The following is a 16,850-nucleotide window of genomic DNA, read 5'->3' as shown; positions in this document are numbered from 1 at the left end:
CAGGAGGTTTCTGAAGGTATTTTATCAGCAGGCATTTAAAGGTGGAGTCCAGTATTATAATAGAGATTCTAACAAACATTTAACTGCAGAGAGGAGAAACGTACTAAATTAATGGAATAGCACACAGCAAAATAAAGAATCTAAATAACAGGCCCGGGGGGGGGGAGGGGGAAGAAGAGGAGAAGGAAATCTTGCAGACTGAACTGAACAAAAAAAAAAAAAAAAAAAAAAAAAAAAAAATTGAGGAAAAAACCCCCAGAAAAATGCCCCAGGTTGGGTTTCATTCCTAGTCCTATCCCAAGACCAGCACAGCCCAACCTTTACCTCTCTCCTCTGTCTCACAAACATTGATTTGTACAAGCACAGGGAGCCAGAAGGCAAGACACAGATAAACCCCTATTCACTAGAGGCACTAACTGATCCCCAACTGCCTGCCAAACACGCGCGCGCGCGCGCACACACACACACAAATTTAGGCATTTAATGTTTTAAGATTAAAAAAAAAAAAATAGGAAGCCACCATCTGGACAATTTGTGAATATGAAGGAGGAGGGAAAGAACTGGGTTCCTTTTAGAAAGCATTAGAAATCAGAAAGATTCAGTGTTATTTCAAGTTCGATCATGGAAAATTGTCAGTTCATTTAAACAACTCAACTTGAAAACACACACACAACCCCTTACTAGAATCTGTAGCTTTCCAGTTCCCAGTATCTTCTGTTGAGTCATCAAGCAGAGCCCCTGCTGGGAAGCAACTACTGACCTAGACACTAGCTCCACTTAATGAAAAGACAACAGGAGCATCTGAAAAAAAACTCTTGAAAATTCCTTTAAATGTACATTGAATAGTAATCTAAAGGCATTTCAAGGACTAGATTTATTTTATTCAAAATAGGTGCTCCATCAGATAGTGGAGGGCCAATTGAGGTACTCAATGCCTTTTTTGCCTCTGTCTTCACAGACAAGATCAGCTCCCAGACTGCTGTACTGGGTGGCACAGAATGGGAAGGAGGCAAACATCCCGCAGTGCTGAAGGAACAGGTTCAAGACTATTTAGAAAGATTGGACATTCACAAGTCCATGGGGCCGGATGCAATGCACCCGAGGGTGCTGAGGGAGTTGGCTGAGGTGATTTCAGAGCCATTGGCTATTATCTTTGAAAGCTCGTGGCAACAGGGGGAGGTCCCTGAGGACTGGAAAAAAGCAAATATAGTGCCCATCTTCAAAAAAGGGAGGAAAGAGGATCCGGGGAACTACAGACCGGTCAGCCTCACCTCAATCCCTGGAAAGATCATGGAGCAGGTCCTTAAGGAATCCATTTTAAGGCACTTGGAAGAGAGGAAGGTGATCAGGAACAGTCAACACGGATTCACCAAGGGAAAGTCATGCCTGACCAACCTGATTGCTTTCTATGATGAGGTGACTGGCTCTGTGGATGTGGGGAAGGCGGTGGATGTGATATACCTTGACTTTAGCAAAGCTTTTGATACGGTTTCTCACAGTATTCTTATCAGCAAGTTAAAGAAGTATGGGTTGGATGAATGGACTATAGAATGGATAGAGAACTGGCTAGAGCATAGGGCTCAACGAGTAGTGATCAATGGCTCCATGTCTAGCTGGCAACCGGTCACAAGCGGAGTTCCCCAGGGGTCGGTCCTGGGGCCGGTTTTGTTCAACATCTTTATTAATGATCTGGAGGATGGGGTAGATTGCACCCTCAGCAAGTTTGCGGACGACACTAAGCTGGGGGGAGTGGTAGATACCCTGCAAGGTAGGGATAGGATACAGAGTGACCTAAACAAACTGGAGGATTGGGCCAAAAGAAATCTAATGAGGTTCAACAAAGAAAAGTGCAGAGTCCTCCACTTAGGAAGAAAGAATCCCATGCACAGCTATAGACTGGGGACCGACGAGCTGGGCAGCAGCTCTGCAGAAAAGGACCTGGGGGTAACGGTGGATAAAAAGCTGGATATGAGTCAGCAGTGTGCCCTGGTTGGCAAGAAGGCCAATGGCATATTGGGCTGCATTAGGAGGGGCATTGCTAGCAGGTCACGGGAAGTGATTATTCCCCTCTATTCGGCATTGGTGAGGCCGCATTTAGAATATTGTGTCCAGTTTTGGGCCCCCCAATACAAAAAGGATGTGGACAAGTTGGAGAGAGTCCAGCGGAGGGCAACAAAAATGATTAGGGGCTGGAGCACAGGACTTATGAGGAGAGGCTGAGGGAACTGGGCTTGTTTAGTCTGCAAAAGAGAAGAGTGAGGGGGATTTGATAGCGGCCTTTAACTACCTGAAAGGGGGTTCTAGGGAGGATGGGGCTAGGCTGTTCTCGGTGGTGGCAGATGACAGAACAAGGAGCAATGGTCTCAAGTTGCAGGGAGGGAGGTCTAGGTTGGACATTAGGAAAAAGTTTTTTACTAGGAGGGTGGTGAAGCACTGGAATGGGTTACCTAGGGAGGTGGTGGAATCTCCATCCTTAGAGGTTTTTAAGCTGCGGCTTGACAAAGCCCTGGTTGGGATGATATAGCAGAGGTTAGTCCTGCTTTGAGCAGGGGGTTGGACTAGATGACCTCCTGAGGTCCCTTCCAACTCTAATATTCTATGATTCTATGATTCTATGTTAAGGTTAAATTGAAGAGGGTTTTGCAAAACCTAATATTAGAAAATGCATCAGTGATTTAAAAAAAAGTGAGTGAAGATTTTTATAAAAACATAATTTAATCTTCCCTTCCAGTTAGAAACTGAAACCCAAGAGCCATGTGCAGGGGCATGAGAGCCACAGAGAAGTTGACCAGTCTACTTTCACTCTCCAAGCTAAGAATACTACAAAATGTAGGGAAAAGGACAGTGAAAAGCAAATGAGATTTTAAAATTAATTCACTTTTAGTAAGTTATACTCAGAAAAAGTCTTTAAAAACATATTTTTAAATACTCTGGTGGAAGGTGCTATCACGTATGTGCAAAGTTAAATTACCCTCTTCAGAGGGTCCCTTGAATTGGGTTTCATAACTTTCTCATAGGACACAGCTCTCCTTTAAAAAGGAAATAGTTGAGAATCACTTGCCTACACCCTATAGAATGGTGTTTATTATTTGCAAAGTGCAAGTTGTATGCACTGATCCTTCCGGACAGGAGTACTATCAGTATTATGAGGATTTTGAAGGTATATGCTGAGTGGACACCTAAAAAGATATCCTTCTGGAAATCACATTTCTACTCATTTACCCTGTGTCTGCTGGTCTCTGGCTGGCATCCTCTGAAGAAGCTCAATGACATCCTCTTCATTCAGGGCCAGAAGGTTGGTGAGGTGATGAAGAGAGTAGAGTTCTGAATGGCAATCCAGACTGTACAAGTGTTGCAAAAGAATCTTCTTTGGGATAGTAATACTGCAAGAAAAAGCAAGACTAATCAAAATGGTGGTGAAAATGGGTCCCCCACCTGAACCTTGTCTACACTAAGGATCTTCCACTTTTAACATTGATTCAACTTGTGAATTAAAAAAACAAACAAACAAACAAAAAAAAACCAAGCACCAAGTTTCTATAGCTTGTGGTCACTAAGGGAGACATGGCATAGATATTTTATACACTGCACTTGTATTAGGGATATAAATATTTGGTTAATGAGCAATCCTTTTAAAAGTTTAAATGCATTGAGCTCTTTCCACTGGGAAGTTCGGGGCGGGGGAAGGGAAGCTAAGCAGAATCATGTGGGGTTGGCTCTTGGAGGAAAGACGAAAAGTCATGCAGGTCAGCCTGTTAAGTGTTTGCTGGTTTACTGCTATGACCTGCTACCTCTGTAAGCTTAAATAATGACACACATTGCATCCCACCTTTATAAGTACTTTTATTGTTTAAAAATGAAAATGGTTAAGAACAGAGGAGTTAAAGTGTTGTTGACTGGTGATTTGTGGTAATGACTGAGTTGCTCAGTTAATGTCTGAGCCCAGCAGCTCCTCCCCACAGCACAGGATCTCAGAGCTGCTGCAGCTGGGCTGCTTGAGCTCTTCCTCTCCCCTCAGGCACTGGCTGAACAGCCCCCCTCCTGGGACGAGCCCCCCCCCCCCCACCCTCTTATTTAAATGTTTGATTAATTTGCTAAACAGCGAGACTCCGTTTAAACATTTATCCTGTTACATCCCTAATTTGTATATTAAACCTCTGCATATGCAATTCTGCCTACCTAGGGTGCCTCTTTCAAAATACATGTTAGTAAAAAGAGTGCTTCTGGCTGTTTTACCTGTTTTGCTGTATGCACCATTCAAGAACCTCCACTTGAGCCCACAGCCCCTCACAGAACTCTTTTAATACCGAGTCATTGCACAGACCCTGTTAGAGACAGAGAGAGAGTGATCAAATTAGCATCAGCTAACACGAAATGAAGCAATCACATTTACAGCAGACTCCTCTACCTTATCAAGAATACCACCAGGACTAGAGTGTGGTTCACATGTGTGATGTTTAATGGCTAAAGGAATCTTTTCATATTTAGATGGGCAGATTTCTGCACTTTTACTTTATTTACGCATTAAAGCAACAGAATGGAGGATAGATAGTTGCATTTTGTTTTGAAGGGGTCCTGTCCGGCTAATCAGTCTAAACTTGACACAGCCGTTTTCCCAGTCTGTAAGCTCATCCCCTGTAGCTTTTACCATTTTATCTGTACAGAGAATTTAGTGCTTCTGAAAGGTACTACAGGACTTACATCTCCAGAGCTGTTACTCTAGATCAGTGGTTCTTAACCTTTCCAAACTACTGTACCCCTGAAGCCTGAGTCCCACCCCCACGGGGCTGAGGCATGTAACTTAGTTTCATGGCGCCCCTGTGGCTCCAGGCAATTACCTTTCTTGCCACCCCCAATACCAGCTCTGCACTTGCAACCCCTCTAAAACTCCAGGTTAAGAAACACTGCTCCAGAACAGGTACTGTGTGGGTTGGAAGTGCAAACTGCCTACAGACCCTCCTCCAATATGTCTATGTTCAGCTATGGATGCCTGTGCACTAAACACTGATCTGATTTTATGCCATCTTTTATAGGTCACTGAACAGGCATCAGACAGTAACTCCCTTAAGACATTACGGACCCGAGCTGGAGTTCAATCAGTGATCTAGAAGTGAAACGCTCCAAGTCCTAATATCAGTTTCCCCAAGGCAACCACTCACCAACACTGACTGGATTGGAACTACAGGCCTGTTTAAAAGCTCTGCATATCCAGAAAAGGAAAAAGATTCCAAAATAAGGTGGACCCTCTAGTCTCAGCTCCTGCCACTTAGGTTAATGTGGATTTTATTTTGGGGATTCAGGACGAAGTGGATAGCTCATCTACTCCGATCAATAGTGCCTAAAAGGTTCAGTGGCACATGTGAAATTGACTAAGTGTCTCAATGCAATTCCTAGGGCATAAGTACCCACACTACAGAGTCAAAACTATTGGCACTACTTGGCTTGGAGTTTCTGAGGTCAAGGAGTGCATGGACCACAGAGAATGGCCCTGGAGTGCCCCATTCAGGTCACAGTTGAGGCACACTAAAGAAGATGCAGTGAAGGCAAACTTACAATATGTAGGCAGTAGCATTGCATTTGTTTTGAGGAAAAGTTAGGATTTTCAGCCTTTTTTACAAAAGGGATTTTAAAAAACCAAACTAGAGAATTCACCCTTACATCTTCTTTTTGGAAAGACATTTAAAGTTCAGAAATTCAGTTGATGAAGTTAGAACAAGTCTCCTTTTAGAGACAGGAGAAAATGTAATTACACACACACACACACACACACACACACACACACACACACTTCAGAGCTGATTACCAATCCAAGCATCTGATTTACAGTGACTGCAATCAAACTGCATGGTCAGTCATAGTATTCTGCCACTCGCTTACTTGCCTGAGTTTTGTGAAGAGCACATAACAAGCTTTTTGCTGATTCTAAGCTGTGACAGTGAGTCCACCCGAGCAATACTAGAAGACGGCTGAGGGGGCTGAATTCTCGACTCAGTAAGCTGCTCAGGCCAGAGAAGTCTTCCCTTTTTAACAGTGTTAATGCAGTCACCTAGAGAACAAAAGGAAGAAGCATCAGTTATTCAAAAAATGCAGAATCCTGCTGGGGTGGTGGTGGGCTATCACAATAGTAGTTTCAGAAAGAGGTTTAACATCCCTAAACCCAGATTTTACAGGCCACTAAACTTTTCTTTATTCAGACTACAAAGAAAAGGAGTCACTTTAAATAACAGCCAGAGAATCAATCCACCCCCTTCCCCTGGCTTCTCTCTAATTCTACATATTTTCCAAACAGGTTTTATGCAGAAACTAAAAGAGAATCTGTTGAGCTATAGAAAGAGGTTTTGATCCAAGATTTATTCTTTTACTGGCTCAGCTGTCTGGATTCTCATGTCCTCGATAGACATGACTGTGTGTGCACACTTCTATCTCCTATAGCACCTTTCACCCACGGTTCTCAAAGCACTTCACAAATATCCATTTAACCCCACAACCCTTTTGTGAAGTATCATTATCCCCATTTTACATATGGGGTACTTGAATCACAGAGAGATTAAGTGGCTGTCCAAGATTACTCAGTGATTCAGTTGGAATCCCTGGAACGGCTGGGAGTAGAATACAGGCGTCCCATTTCCTACATCCTCTGTTCTAGCCATCAGACCACCCTGATTTAAATCTTCCAGACACCTCCATGTGGATATCTTAAAGCATGGAAATGAAACAGTGCAGATGTCAGATGATAAAAACCCACTGCTTGTTAACCCCCTGTATCAAAAGAGTCAGGACTCCTAAAGACCTATAATCAAATATAAAGTGGTCTAATGCTGATATCCTGGTACTAACTTGATCCACCACTGGGTTTTTCCCATCCTTATCTTTATTGCCATACCAGAATCTGCTCCAGGAAGTGTTTGCTGCTGCTCAGGCAGTAGAAATAGACAGTCTTCCAAGAATAAAACTCTTCAGGTTCTGAGAACAAAGCCAGCATCACCCGCTCTGTGTCCAACTGCTCAGATGAACCTGGGACACACACAAATGGGATTACTTTCAAACAGAGAGCTTCCTCTGAAGAAAGCAGGCCCTGGGCAAGGTTTTCAGCAGTAGAACAGTTAGGGACTCACTAAGCAAGAGCCACATTCAGAATCCATAACTATAAAAGACCCCTACATGGACCAACTCCCTCCCCCTTCCTCCCTCCAACCTGCTATTGCCTGCAAAGCCTCAATGGTCCAACTTTTAATGAGAAAACAAAACAAACCTTTTCCTGGCAACTTTGGCCCCAACAATTTCTCTCTTGTCCTCTCTGTGAAGACGCTGCTGTACAGACTGAGAAAGGCATGGCTCTGCTTCCTCAGTATACAGCCCAGTAACCTCTCTTCCTTCAGTGGGCTTCCTTCAGCCCAGCAAGCATCCAGCAATTCCCTGCACAAGTGTCGGAGCTCACCAGTCTTATGCTCCACTTCAAAATCCAACACGCTAAGGGCACTGTAAATTGCATCTACTGTCTCACTCTGATCCAGTTCTGATGAGGATTTGGGATTCCGCTGAAGCTTCTGCAGAGATTTTAAGGATTCGTGGAGAAAGTCAACATAAATGTTTCGCACAGAGCAACTGTGCTGGAGGGCAGAGTTAGGTGTGCCATGTTCTCCCTGCAGAAACTCCAGCAGGGCTTGTGCCCGCCGGGGAGTCCTCAACAAAAGCTTCCGGAGAGCTAAGGTCACTTCCACACTGAATCTGTGAGAGCGGCCATCTCTTCTCTTCCTGTCCGATTCATGCTTACTCTGAACACATTCAAATGCTTTGAACAGCTCCTGGGAGGAAACAGGCAGATACAGTTAGGGGCCTGAATGCCACTTTATTTCTCATATCTGTTTGTACTTATTTTGTGAGTGAAAACCAAGATTCAATAAAAACAACGAGAGTCCTATAGCACCTTAAAGACTAACAAATTTCTGCAGGCATAAGCTTTATGAATTTCCTCAGGCTCTACTAACTTGAACACATTGAACTTATCTAAGTATTCTTTATCCTGATCAATCCCTAATTTCGCTTGCATTCCTTCCTCCTTGTTGTTATTGTGTTGGGTATCTGGTCACCACTAACTTTTTTGTGAAGATGAAGGAAAATAGGCATTAAACACCTTAGCCTTCTTGATGTCATCCATTATTTGCTCTCCTTCCCCAACTTGGCTAGACAGCTGTATCAGCTCTATTGTCTGGCATCAAACCCCAGCCTGAGTTTGAGTTCAAGACTGGAACAAGGAGCAGAATGGTAGAAGATAATCAAAGTTTTAAAAATAAGGGCAGTTCTGGCCTTCAAAAGCCTACCAGCAAGAGGGTTCAGTGATTCATGTGTTAGCACACTAGCCTTTCCTCTACTAAACCAAAATTAATATCCTACGCTAAGTCAAGATGTGATGCTTCCATCCTAATGCCCATTTCTGAGAGTCAGAAAGCTACCATATGAATAGTATTTTCTGTCCAGGGAAGCCCCAAAGCTGATGTAACACAAAGTGATATGAGGACTGAGGTGCACAGACAGTTGTGTATGGATGTACGACTGCAACAGCAGGGGCAGCTGGAGGTTAGGAGTGAGGTTGTTAGCAAAGCTATGTAGAGAAGCTTGCTTGGCACCTGCCTACACTATCCCTTCCCTAGCCCCTTAGGTATGCCAAATTCACTCACTAAGATGAGTAAACTTGAACTACACTCACATTCAACTGTTTTTGTATTGTGCAGAGAAGACAAATAGAAAGTTAATGTCTCAAAACACAAGATCAGTCAAGTGAACTCTTAGGATTAACTTTGATCCCAAAAATGATCAATAAATCAGGAACTCAGCTCACCTTTAGGACTTCATCTGAGACATCCTTTTGCAGTTCTTCTAAGAGGAGTAAGAATTCAGTTTCTCGTTGGAGAACAGCTGGAATTATTTTCTGAAGTTATCAAGAAAAGATAACAAGAATAGGGAAGATGTCAGCCACTATTTTAGGTTTACAAGTTAAAAAAAAGAGTTATTTAAATTGATACTTTAGGGCAGACGGCTTCAGAGAGATTTATTTTATTGGAGATTAAAAGTCCTTTCTCCCATCCTAAGGTATCTAGGGTCTGTTCCTGCACCAACAGATTCCATTCTCTATTTCCAACTACATAGCTAGCAACTGTCACTTACCCATAACCCCACAGAGATAAGGTCACTTTTCCTCAAAGATCATAAATATTCATGAACCTAGGCAATTGGGTTACAGGAATGAAAAAGATGAGGAAAGAGACACAAGACTAATCTTCCCCTTTTTGAAAACCTTGTTTCTTTTCCCGCATGCAGTGTGCTAGCTGTCTACCACTCTCCTCCCCATAGTTCTGTTTATGTAAACTATACTTCCTTGGTTTAGGTCATCTTTTGAGGATGAAAGGGGCCATAGAAATGTAGAGTTATGGACTCATGCTTTCTGTTCATAGGAACATTTCACGCTGAGAATGCGCACTAAAAAGTTAATTCACATGGCTTCCCAAAACACTTTTCATTTCTTGCTAAGTTTAATGAAAACTGTCTAAGTAACAAGTTGTACTTATTAACAGCAGTAAATTTCAAATTTGAATAGGCAGCTAGAAAATTCATTCTTTTTCTGTTTACAAACATAATTTTCCATGTGGAAGTCAACTAAAACACACTTCTTTACCTGATCCCATACCAGCCATTTTTTGAGCACAAGGAGCCAAAACCACGCAAGTCTCTGAGGGCTGTAATTTGGTCCACACCTGCAAAAGATAATAGCATATACTATTAGTTACACAACATACGAACATCTCTACCCACTTCACAGTAGGAAAAGTGGCCCCACAGAGCCCTGTATGCTGTATTGCCACTGCCAAGGATAAAGGAAAAGTATCATCTACTTATATTCCTCATGTCTTATTACCAAAAGACTTTATAAAAAAGACATAAGAAGAGGCATTTGATTCTTTTTTTTGAATTTCAATTTTTTGGAATTTCCCTTGAAGTGTTAGAAACCCAACCATAACAGCCTGATACAATCGCTTGAGAAGTCACAAGCAAAACCAGCAAATGAAACCCAAGGTTGTTTCACTTTCCAAATTGAGAAATGTGAAAAGTAGGCAACCTAAGAGGTAAGAAATTAGATTTTTAAACATTTTTGGTTTTAATAATCTCAGGTATTGTTAGTAATGAGCTAATATTTTAGATAAATAGGTTGATCATCTTCTGAACAAAAAGCACTCGGTGTCAGCAGCATTATAATTCTAAAAGGAGACTTCCTCCTCCTTCAACTCACATTACTGCAGTGAAGTCTTTTAAAATTGATCTTTGCTAGATTTTTGCATGACTTTGAGTTTAACACATCATTTTATCTATTGCATATATGGACAAGGTTGTGATCTGTAATCCCATTCACATGTTAGTGTAGCTCTGAGCAGTTTGGCACTCAAATGTTAACAGTAATAATGGAATGCATGAAGGAAAAAATACTGACAAGGAAACGTGTTCTACTTCAAGGATTCTAAGAGTACATTATAATAAAGAATAAAGCATCAGTCATGGTTTCTCGGAATTGCATCACATACACCCCATTTAACACACTTCTACTTCCACCAGTTAGACAAAAATCCCACACAGCACTTACCTTAACTGAGATGGACAAGCTATTAGAGCCTGCAGGATAGCTGCAACTTTCTCAGAGCCATCCCCCTGCCACTGATGTAACTGAGGAATACAGGCCTGTGCAAGCTCCCAGTCTCCCCGCTGCACACATTCACAAAAAAAACAGAAAAGATGTTCCAGAGAGGCTGCTTCCTCATTACCAAATGGATGCATCATCCCACTGTGACTGGACTCCTGAAGACAGGAACAAACATCCAGAGGTCAGATGCTGCTCTGAAACAGTCAGAGCAATTTCCCCTCCAGTGCATCTCCTAGGAACAGAACGGAGATCCTAGAACATAACAGGTCTAGAATCAGAAACCAAGCTGTAGTTATTTCACTTAGTCAAAGGGTTTTAAAGTTTGGCATGCTTTCCCAGCCAGTGATATGATCAATACTACAACATTTGTTAAAGCTTAAATCATCTGCTTGATCAATGTGAAACATGCACAGATACTTGCTTAAAGAGTCAATGCTCTCAGGAACCATGAGGGATCAATTTGTTTGTTTAAGGGAGCATAATGCTAGCAAAGAGTGTTGGCCTATTTGACCTCTGTAAGGAAGGTAAAAGGCGGTATCTTGACAATTCAGGAGACTGTAGTCAACAAAGCAGCTATAGCATGAGCAGTTCCATCTCAAGCATTTTCTACACTGAGAGCTTTTCATCCCTATGTATCAACTTCCCAAGGTAGATCAGGACTGATCTAATGCCCTTGTCTACACTAGCACTTATGCCAGCAAGACCAACCACACCCTCCCAGCAACATACGTTTTGCCAGCATAAGTGCTTGTGTAGTCACATTATGTCAATGGGAGAGAGCTCTCCTGCTGACATAATAAAACCACCTAAACAAGCAGTGGTAGCTATATCGGTGGAAGAGCATTTCCTTCCAACATAGCGCTGTCCACTCAAGCGCTTATGCAAGAAAAACATGTTGCTCTGAGGTGTGTTTTTTTCACACCCCTGAACAACAACAGTTTTGCCGGCATACGTGCTAGTGTAGACAAGCCCAAAGAGCTCATCTTCAGGGAGAAGTAGCGTGAGAATTGCCATACTAGATCTAATATGGGGTGCATCTAGGTAGAATCCAGACTTAATGACAGCTAGTACCATTTGCTTAGGAAAAGGTGCAAGAAACCCCCCCAACATGGTGCTTTGTATTTGTGGCACACAGATATGCACGAGCATCTGGCCAGAGATTCACCCAACACTTGCACACAGCCCTTGCACAGATACCTTCCCTGCTGCACCCCCCAGCCCGTGTCAGACCACTCATTAGTGGATTCCCCTCCTCACGCCCCACCTTCTGCTGTCCTGTCCCTGAACCAAGGACCTGGAGTATCAGCTCTCCGCCCACATCCATAGATCCCCCCACTAACCCCTCCCCAGCCCGCTTGCCCTGGGTGCCCCCCTCCCTTCACTCTGCCTCCCCGGCCGTTGGCTGGTTCCTCCCGTGCCCCATCCCAGCGCCCGCCTGGCGACCTGCCTGGGATGAGCGGAATCAGGGTCCGTAATACCCAACAGGCGCCAGCGGCCCTCTCCGCTGCGGATGGGCTGAACTGGGTTTCCTGGTGCTAGACAGAGGGACAGACATATACCTCTCAGGCAAGGCCGAGTGGCGGTGGATCGGTCCGGCTCCCCCTGCGCACTCGGGCTTTATGGGACGGGCCGCACTGATTGCATTTCCCAAGCGGGGAAGCCTACTGCCGCGGCCATCTTGAAAGACGAATCAGGTGACTTTTGACTTCCCCGACAGCCGCCGCATACAAAGAACGGCGAGCGCTTATTGGTCAAACAGGATGAATATATAAATAAGGTGCCATCTTTTTGGGGGGACACACTGAAGCCTCAGAGCCGCCATTACTGAAGCGGGCAAGAAACCGCCCGTCAGTGACACAGCCCTAACCGCACCCAGGGGAAGCTCCTCCCCCCACCCCCACCCCCCGAACGTCCCTGAAGCCGCCCCTGCACAGACTGAGCCCCACGCGCCCCGCCCCCCCTCGCTGCGCTGCCTGGCCTGTGGCTGTTTCCCGCCAAGCTGAAGGACAGCGCCAGCGCAGCGCTGCTGGGCTGGCCGGAGAGGGGGGATCGGGGAACCGCGCGTCACGTGCCGGCTGTTCGCTAGGCCGCCGCCGCTCGTGGGCCTGGGGAAACAGGCACAGCAGCCATAAGGCGAATCCGGCCGGGGGCGCTCGCCCCTTCCCTCGGCTGCCCAGTGACTGGTTACCACAGGTCCGCGCGTGGGGAGACCCGCGAAGGCCGCTTGCGGCAGGGCCGCTGTCCGTCGAGTCCTTCCCCTCAGACCTGGCCGTGCCTGGGGGCTCTCGCCCGCCGTCCGCCGCGCGGGTCCCCTGGCTGCACTGTCCAGCGTGGGGCTCTACCCGCAGCTTGCACTTGAGCTGGGCCGCTAGCTGATCCACTCAGCAGCCGCCTCGTGCCAGCTGCAAACGCGCAATAACCGTGGGGCTGGGTTGGCCCCTAGAAGAATCACCAGATTCACTGGCTGAAGTTCAGCGTCCAGGCGCCTTGCAGCAGCTGCTGGGTTTGTGGCATTTAGAAGTCGCGATTTCAAGTGTCCCGCACCCCAAGCCACGCCGGGTGGGGGGCTTCCTTTTTAAGGAATTCAGTTGGCGGTTCTGAATCTGCAACAACGTGGTTCAGGGACTGGGGCTTTAAGAGAAACAGTAATAGTGGGAGATACACTTATGAGAGTTGGCAACACTATTAACCTGTGCGAAGAGAGGACAGACTGGATGAAAAATACATGACTGAAAAATTGACATTTGGTAGCACCCACTTTGCAAGGCTGTAAATTACTATGCCAGATGTGGTGGAGAATCAGCAGGACTCCGCCTCCCTCCTGAACCTGATTTGTCCCTTCCCTGTGGCTTCTGTTTGCACAGCAATCTGCAGCCATTCACCCACTACACAGTTGAGTGCTCCTGCCATCATAACCAAACAAGCTGGGATATTAGAGAGGGCTGGGCTTGCTTATTTGATCATTTATTTTATTAAGGTTGAAGTGGTCTAACTTATAGCTGAACTGCTTGGTAATAGTGACCATAATATAATGGGTGTGGGGGACAAGGAGGGCCACCAAATAAGCCCTCCCCAATAGCATTTAACTTCAGAAAGGGGAACTATGCAAATATAAGGAAGCTAGTTGAATGGAAATTAACAGGTACAGTCACAAAAGTGAAATGGCTGCAAACTGCATGGAAACTTTAAAAAAACACCATAATAGAGGCTCAAATTAAATGTATATCCCAAATTATAAAACATAGTATAAGGACTGAAAAGTACCACGATGGCTAGTTAACAAAATAAAAGAAGTGGTTAGAGGCAAAAAGGCATCCTTTAAAAATTGGAAGTTAAATCCTACTGTGGGAAATAGAAAGGAAAATAAACTCTGGCCGGACAAGTGTAAAAGTATAATTAGGCAGGCCAAAAAGAATTTGAAGAGCAACTAGCCAAAGATTCAAAAACTAATAGCAAAAAAAAAAAAAAAAAAAATTAAGTACATCAGAAGCAGGAACAAACAGAAAGTAAATAATCAGTGGGGCCAGTGGACAATCGAGGTGCTAAAGCAGCATTCAAGGAAGATAAGGCCATTGCAGAGAAGCTAAATTAATATTTTGCATCACTTTTCACTGCAGAGGATATGAAGGAGATTCCCGTATCTGAGCCATTCCTTTAGGTGGTGAATCTGACAAACTGGACGAGACTGAGGTGTCTGGTGGTTTGGAACAAATCGATAAACAGTAATAAGTCACCAGAACCAGTTGATATTCACCTGAGTTCTGAAGGAACTCAAATATGAAATTGCAGAACCACTAACTGTGGTATGTAACCTATCACTTAAATCAGCTTCTGTCCTAGATGACTGGAGGATAGGTAATGTGATGACAATTTTTAAAAAAGACTCCAGAGGTGATCCCGGCATTACAGGCCAGTAAGGCTAACTTCAGTATCAGGGAAATTGGTTGAAACTATAGTAAAGAACAGAATTTTCACACAATTTATTGGAGAAGAGTAAACATGGCTTTTGTAAAGGAAAATCATGCCTCACCAATATATCAGAATTATTTGCGGGGGTCAACAAATGTGGACAAGAGTGATCCGATGGATATAGTGTACTTGTACTTTCAAAAAGCCTTTGACAACATCCCTCTCCAAAGGCTCTTAAACAAAGTAAGAAGTCATGGGATAAGAAGAAAGGTCCTCTCAAGGATCAGTCACTGGTTAAAAGACAGGAAACAAAGGTCAGGTATAAATGGTCAGTTTTCAGAATGTAAACAGGTTGGTAGTGATGTCCCTCAGAGATCTATTCTGGGACCAGTGCTGTTCATCATATTCATGAATGATCTGAAGAAAAGGGTAAGAAGTGAGCTGTTGAAATTTGCAGATGATAAACTATCTTGAGTAATTTTGTAAGTCCAAAGCAGACTCCCAAGAGTTAAAAAGGGATCTCACTAAATTGGGTGATGGCAACAAAATGGTAGATGAAAGTTAATGTTGATAAATGCAAAGTAATGCACATTGGAAAACATAATCCTAACTATAAATACAAAATGATGGGGTCTAAATTAGCTGTTATCACTCAAGAAAGAGATCTTGGAAGTCATTGTGGATAGTTGTCTGAAAACATCTGCTCAGTGTGGAACGGCAGTCAAAAAAGCTCTGAGCCAAAGATGTTAGGAACCATTAGGAAAGGAATAGATAATACAGAAAAGGTCATAATGCTACTATATAAATCCATGGTATGCCCACACTTTGAATACTGTATGCAGTTCTGATCACCCCATCTCAAAAAAAGATATATTAGAATTGAAAAAAGTACAGAGAAGGGCAACAAAAATGATTAAGGGTATGGAACAGCTTCTGAATGACAACAGATTACAAAGACTGGGACTTTTCAGCTTGAAAAAATGACTGAGAAGGGACATGATAAAGGTCTTTAAAATTGTGAATGCTGTCGTGAAAGTGAATAAGGAAGTGTTATTTACTCCATCACATAACACAGGAATAGGGGTCACCCAATGAAATTAATAGGCAGCAGGTTTAAAACCAATACAAGGGAATACTTCACACAATGCACAGTCAATTTGTGGAACTTGTTGCCAGGGAATGTTGCAGGTCAAAATTATAGCAGGTTTCAAAAAAGAATTCGATAAATTCAAGCAGGATAGATCCATCAATGACTATTAGCCAAGATGGAGAGAGATGCAACCTCATGCTCTGGGTGTCCCTAGCCTTAGATTGCCAGAAGAGTAGACAACAGGGAAATAGGTTCACTCTGTGCTTGTCTGTTCTATTCATTCCCTCTGAAGCACCTGGCATTGGCCAATGCTGAAAGACAGGATACTGGGCTAGATGGACCATTGGTCTGACCCAATATGGCTGTTTTAAAAAATATATTAATTCAATGCTTGTCAGAGGCACTATATTGAAAGCCCTGGGTAATTAAATCCTTTGCATATCCACTGAAAATGTACAACATGGGCAGTGCCCCTCAACTTCACTCTTTGGGACCACTTAGCATGCAAGAGTGAGGGGTATAGATCCAGTTTTTCAAAGGTATTTAGGCTCCTAGCCTCCATTGCTTTAGGATCCGTTGGCATCTGGTTCTTGTTTCTTCTACAACAGGGAGTCCAGTTAGTGCCATCTTTGATGGTGTTTTTGTGATATGGACACTTGTCCAAAGAAGAATTGGACTGGGACCACCAATACATTTCCCTTTGGCCACCTGGTAGCCATTAGATAATGATTTTCAGTCATTGCCAGTTTAGGGTTGATCCTGTGCTAGGCTCTGCCTGGGTAGAGTCTTGTGCCTGCATGGAACCACATAGAAGTAAATGGGATCCACACAGGTGTAGGATGATCAGATGTCCCGATATTCAGGGCTTTTTCTTATTTAGGTGCCTATTACCCTTCAGCCCCTGTCCTGATTTTTCACACTTGCTATCTGGTCACCCTACACAGGTGCCAGGGTTCACTTGCATGGAGTTAATTGCACTATCATGGCCTAGGCAAGTACTGGAACCAATTGCTAGTTCCCCGCTGTTTCTATACCTCTGAGCCATCAAGTTCCTCAGTTTTTCCTATCTCCCTTTGCCGCTCTGTGATGGAAGATGAATAGTAGGCTGTTGTGACTCAGCTATATGAGCGGGTGGTGTCTAACCAGTGTTTGACAGAGATA

The 16,850-nt window shown here is 43.9% G+C and overlaps 1 protein-coding gene across 3 annotated transcripts in view; it reads right to left on the bottom strand.

Moving 5' to 3' along the window:
- Positions 1–10,902, bottom strand: part of ZFYVE26 (zinc finger FYVE-type containing 26) — a 69,339-nt gene extending 58,437 nt beyond the window's left edge. For all 3 annotated transcript variants that reach the window (XM_067557766.1, XM_067557764.1, XM_067557765.1), the window contains exons 1-8: positions 10,634–10,902; positions 9,674–9,752; positions 8,840–8,929; positions 7,253–7,805; positions 6,884–7,014; positions 5,882–6,046; positions 4,237–4,325; positions 3,223–3,383 (exon numbers count right to left, since the gene is read on the bottom strand). In XM_067557766.1, coding sequence (XP_067413867.1) covers positions 3,223–3,383; positions 4,237–4,325; positions 5,882–6,046; positions 6,884–7,014; positions 7,253–7,805; positions 8,840–8,929; positions 9,674–9,752; positions 10,634–10,827 — 1,462 coding nt within the window. In that variant the 5' untranslated portion in view covers positions 10,828–10,902. The remainder of the gene's footprint in view (positions 1–3,222; positions 3,384–4,236; positions 4,326–5,881; positions 6,047–6,883; positions 7,015–7,252; positions 7,806–8,839; positions 8,930–9,673; positions 9,753–10,633) is intronic.
- Between the last annotated feature and the right edge of the window lie 5,948 nt (positions 10,903–16,850).

This window comes from Emydura macquarii, unplaced genomic scaffold (assembly GCF_026122565.2).
Source record: "Emydura macquarii macquarii isolate MOO-44397 ecotype Brisbane River unplaced genomic scaffold, CSIRO-AGI_Emac_v2 contig_1876, whole genome shotgun sequence".
Taxonomy (NCBI): domain Eukaryota; kingdom Metazoa; phylum Chordata; order Testudines; family Chelidae; genus Emydura; species Emydura macquarii.
This window is presented reverse-complemented; position numbering and strand designations above follow the sequence as displayed.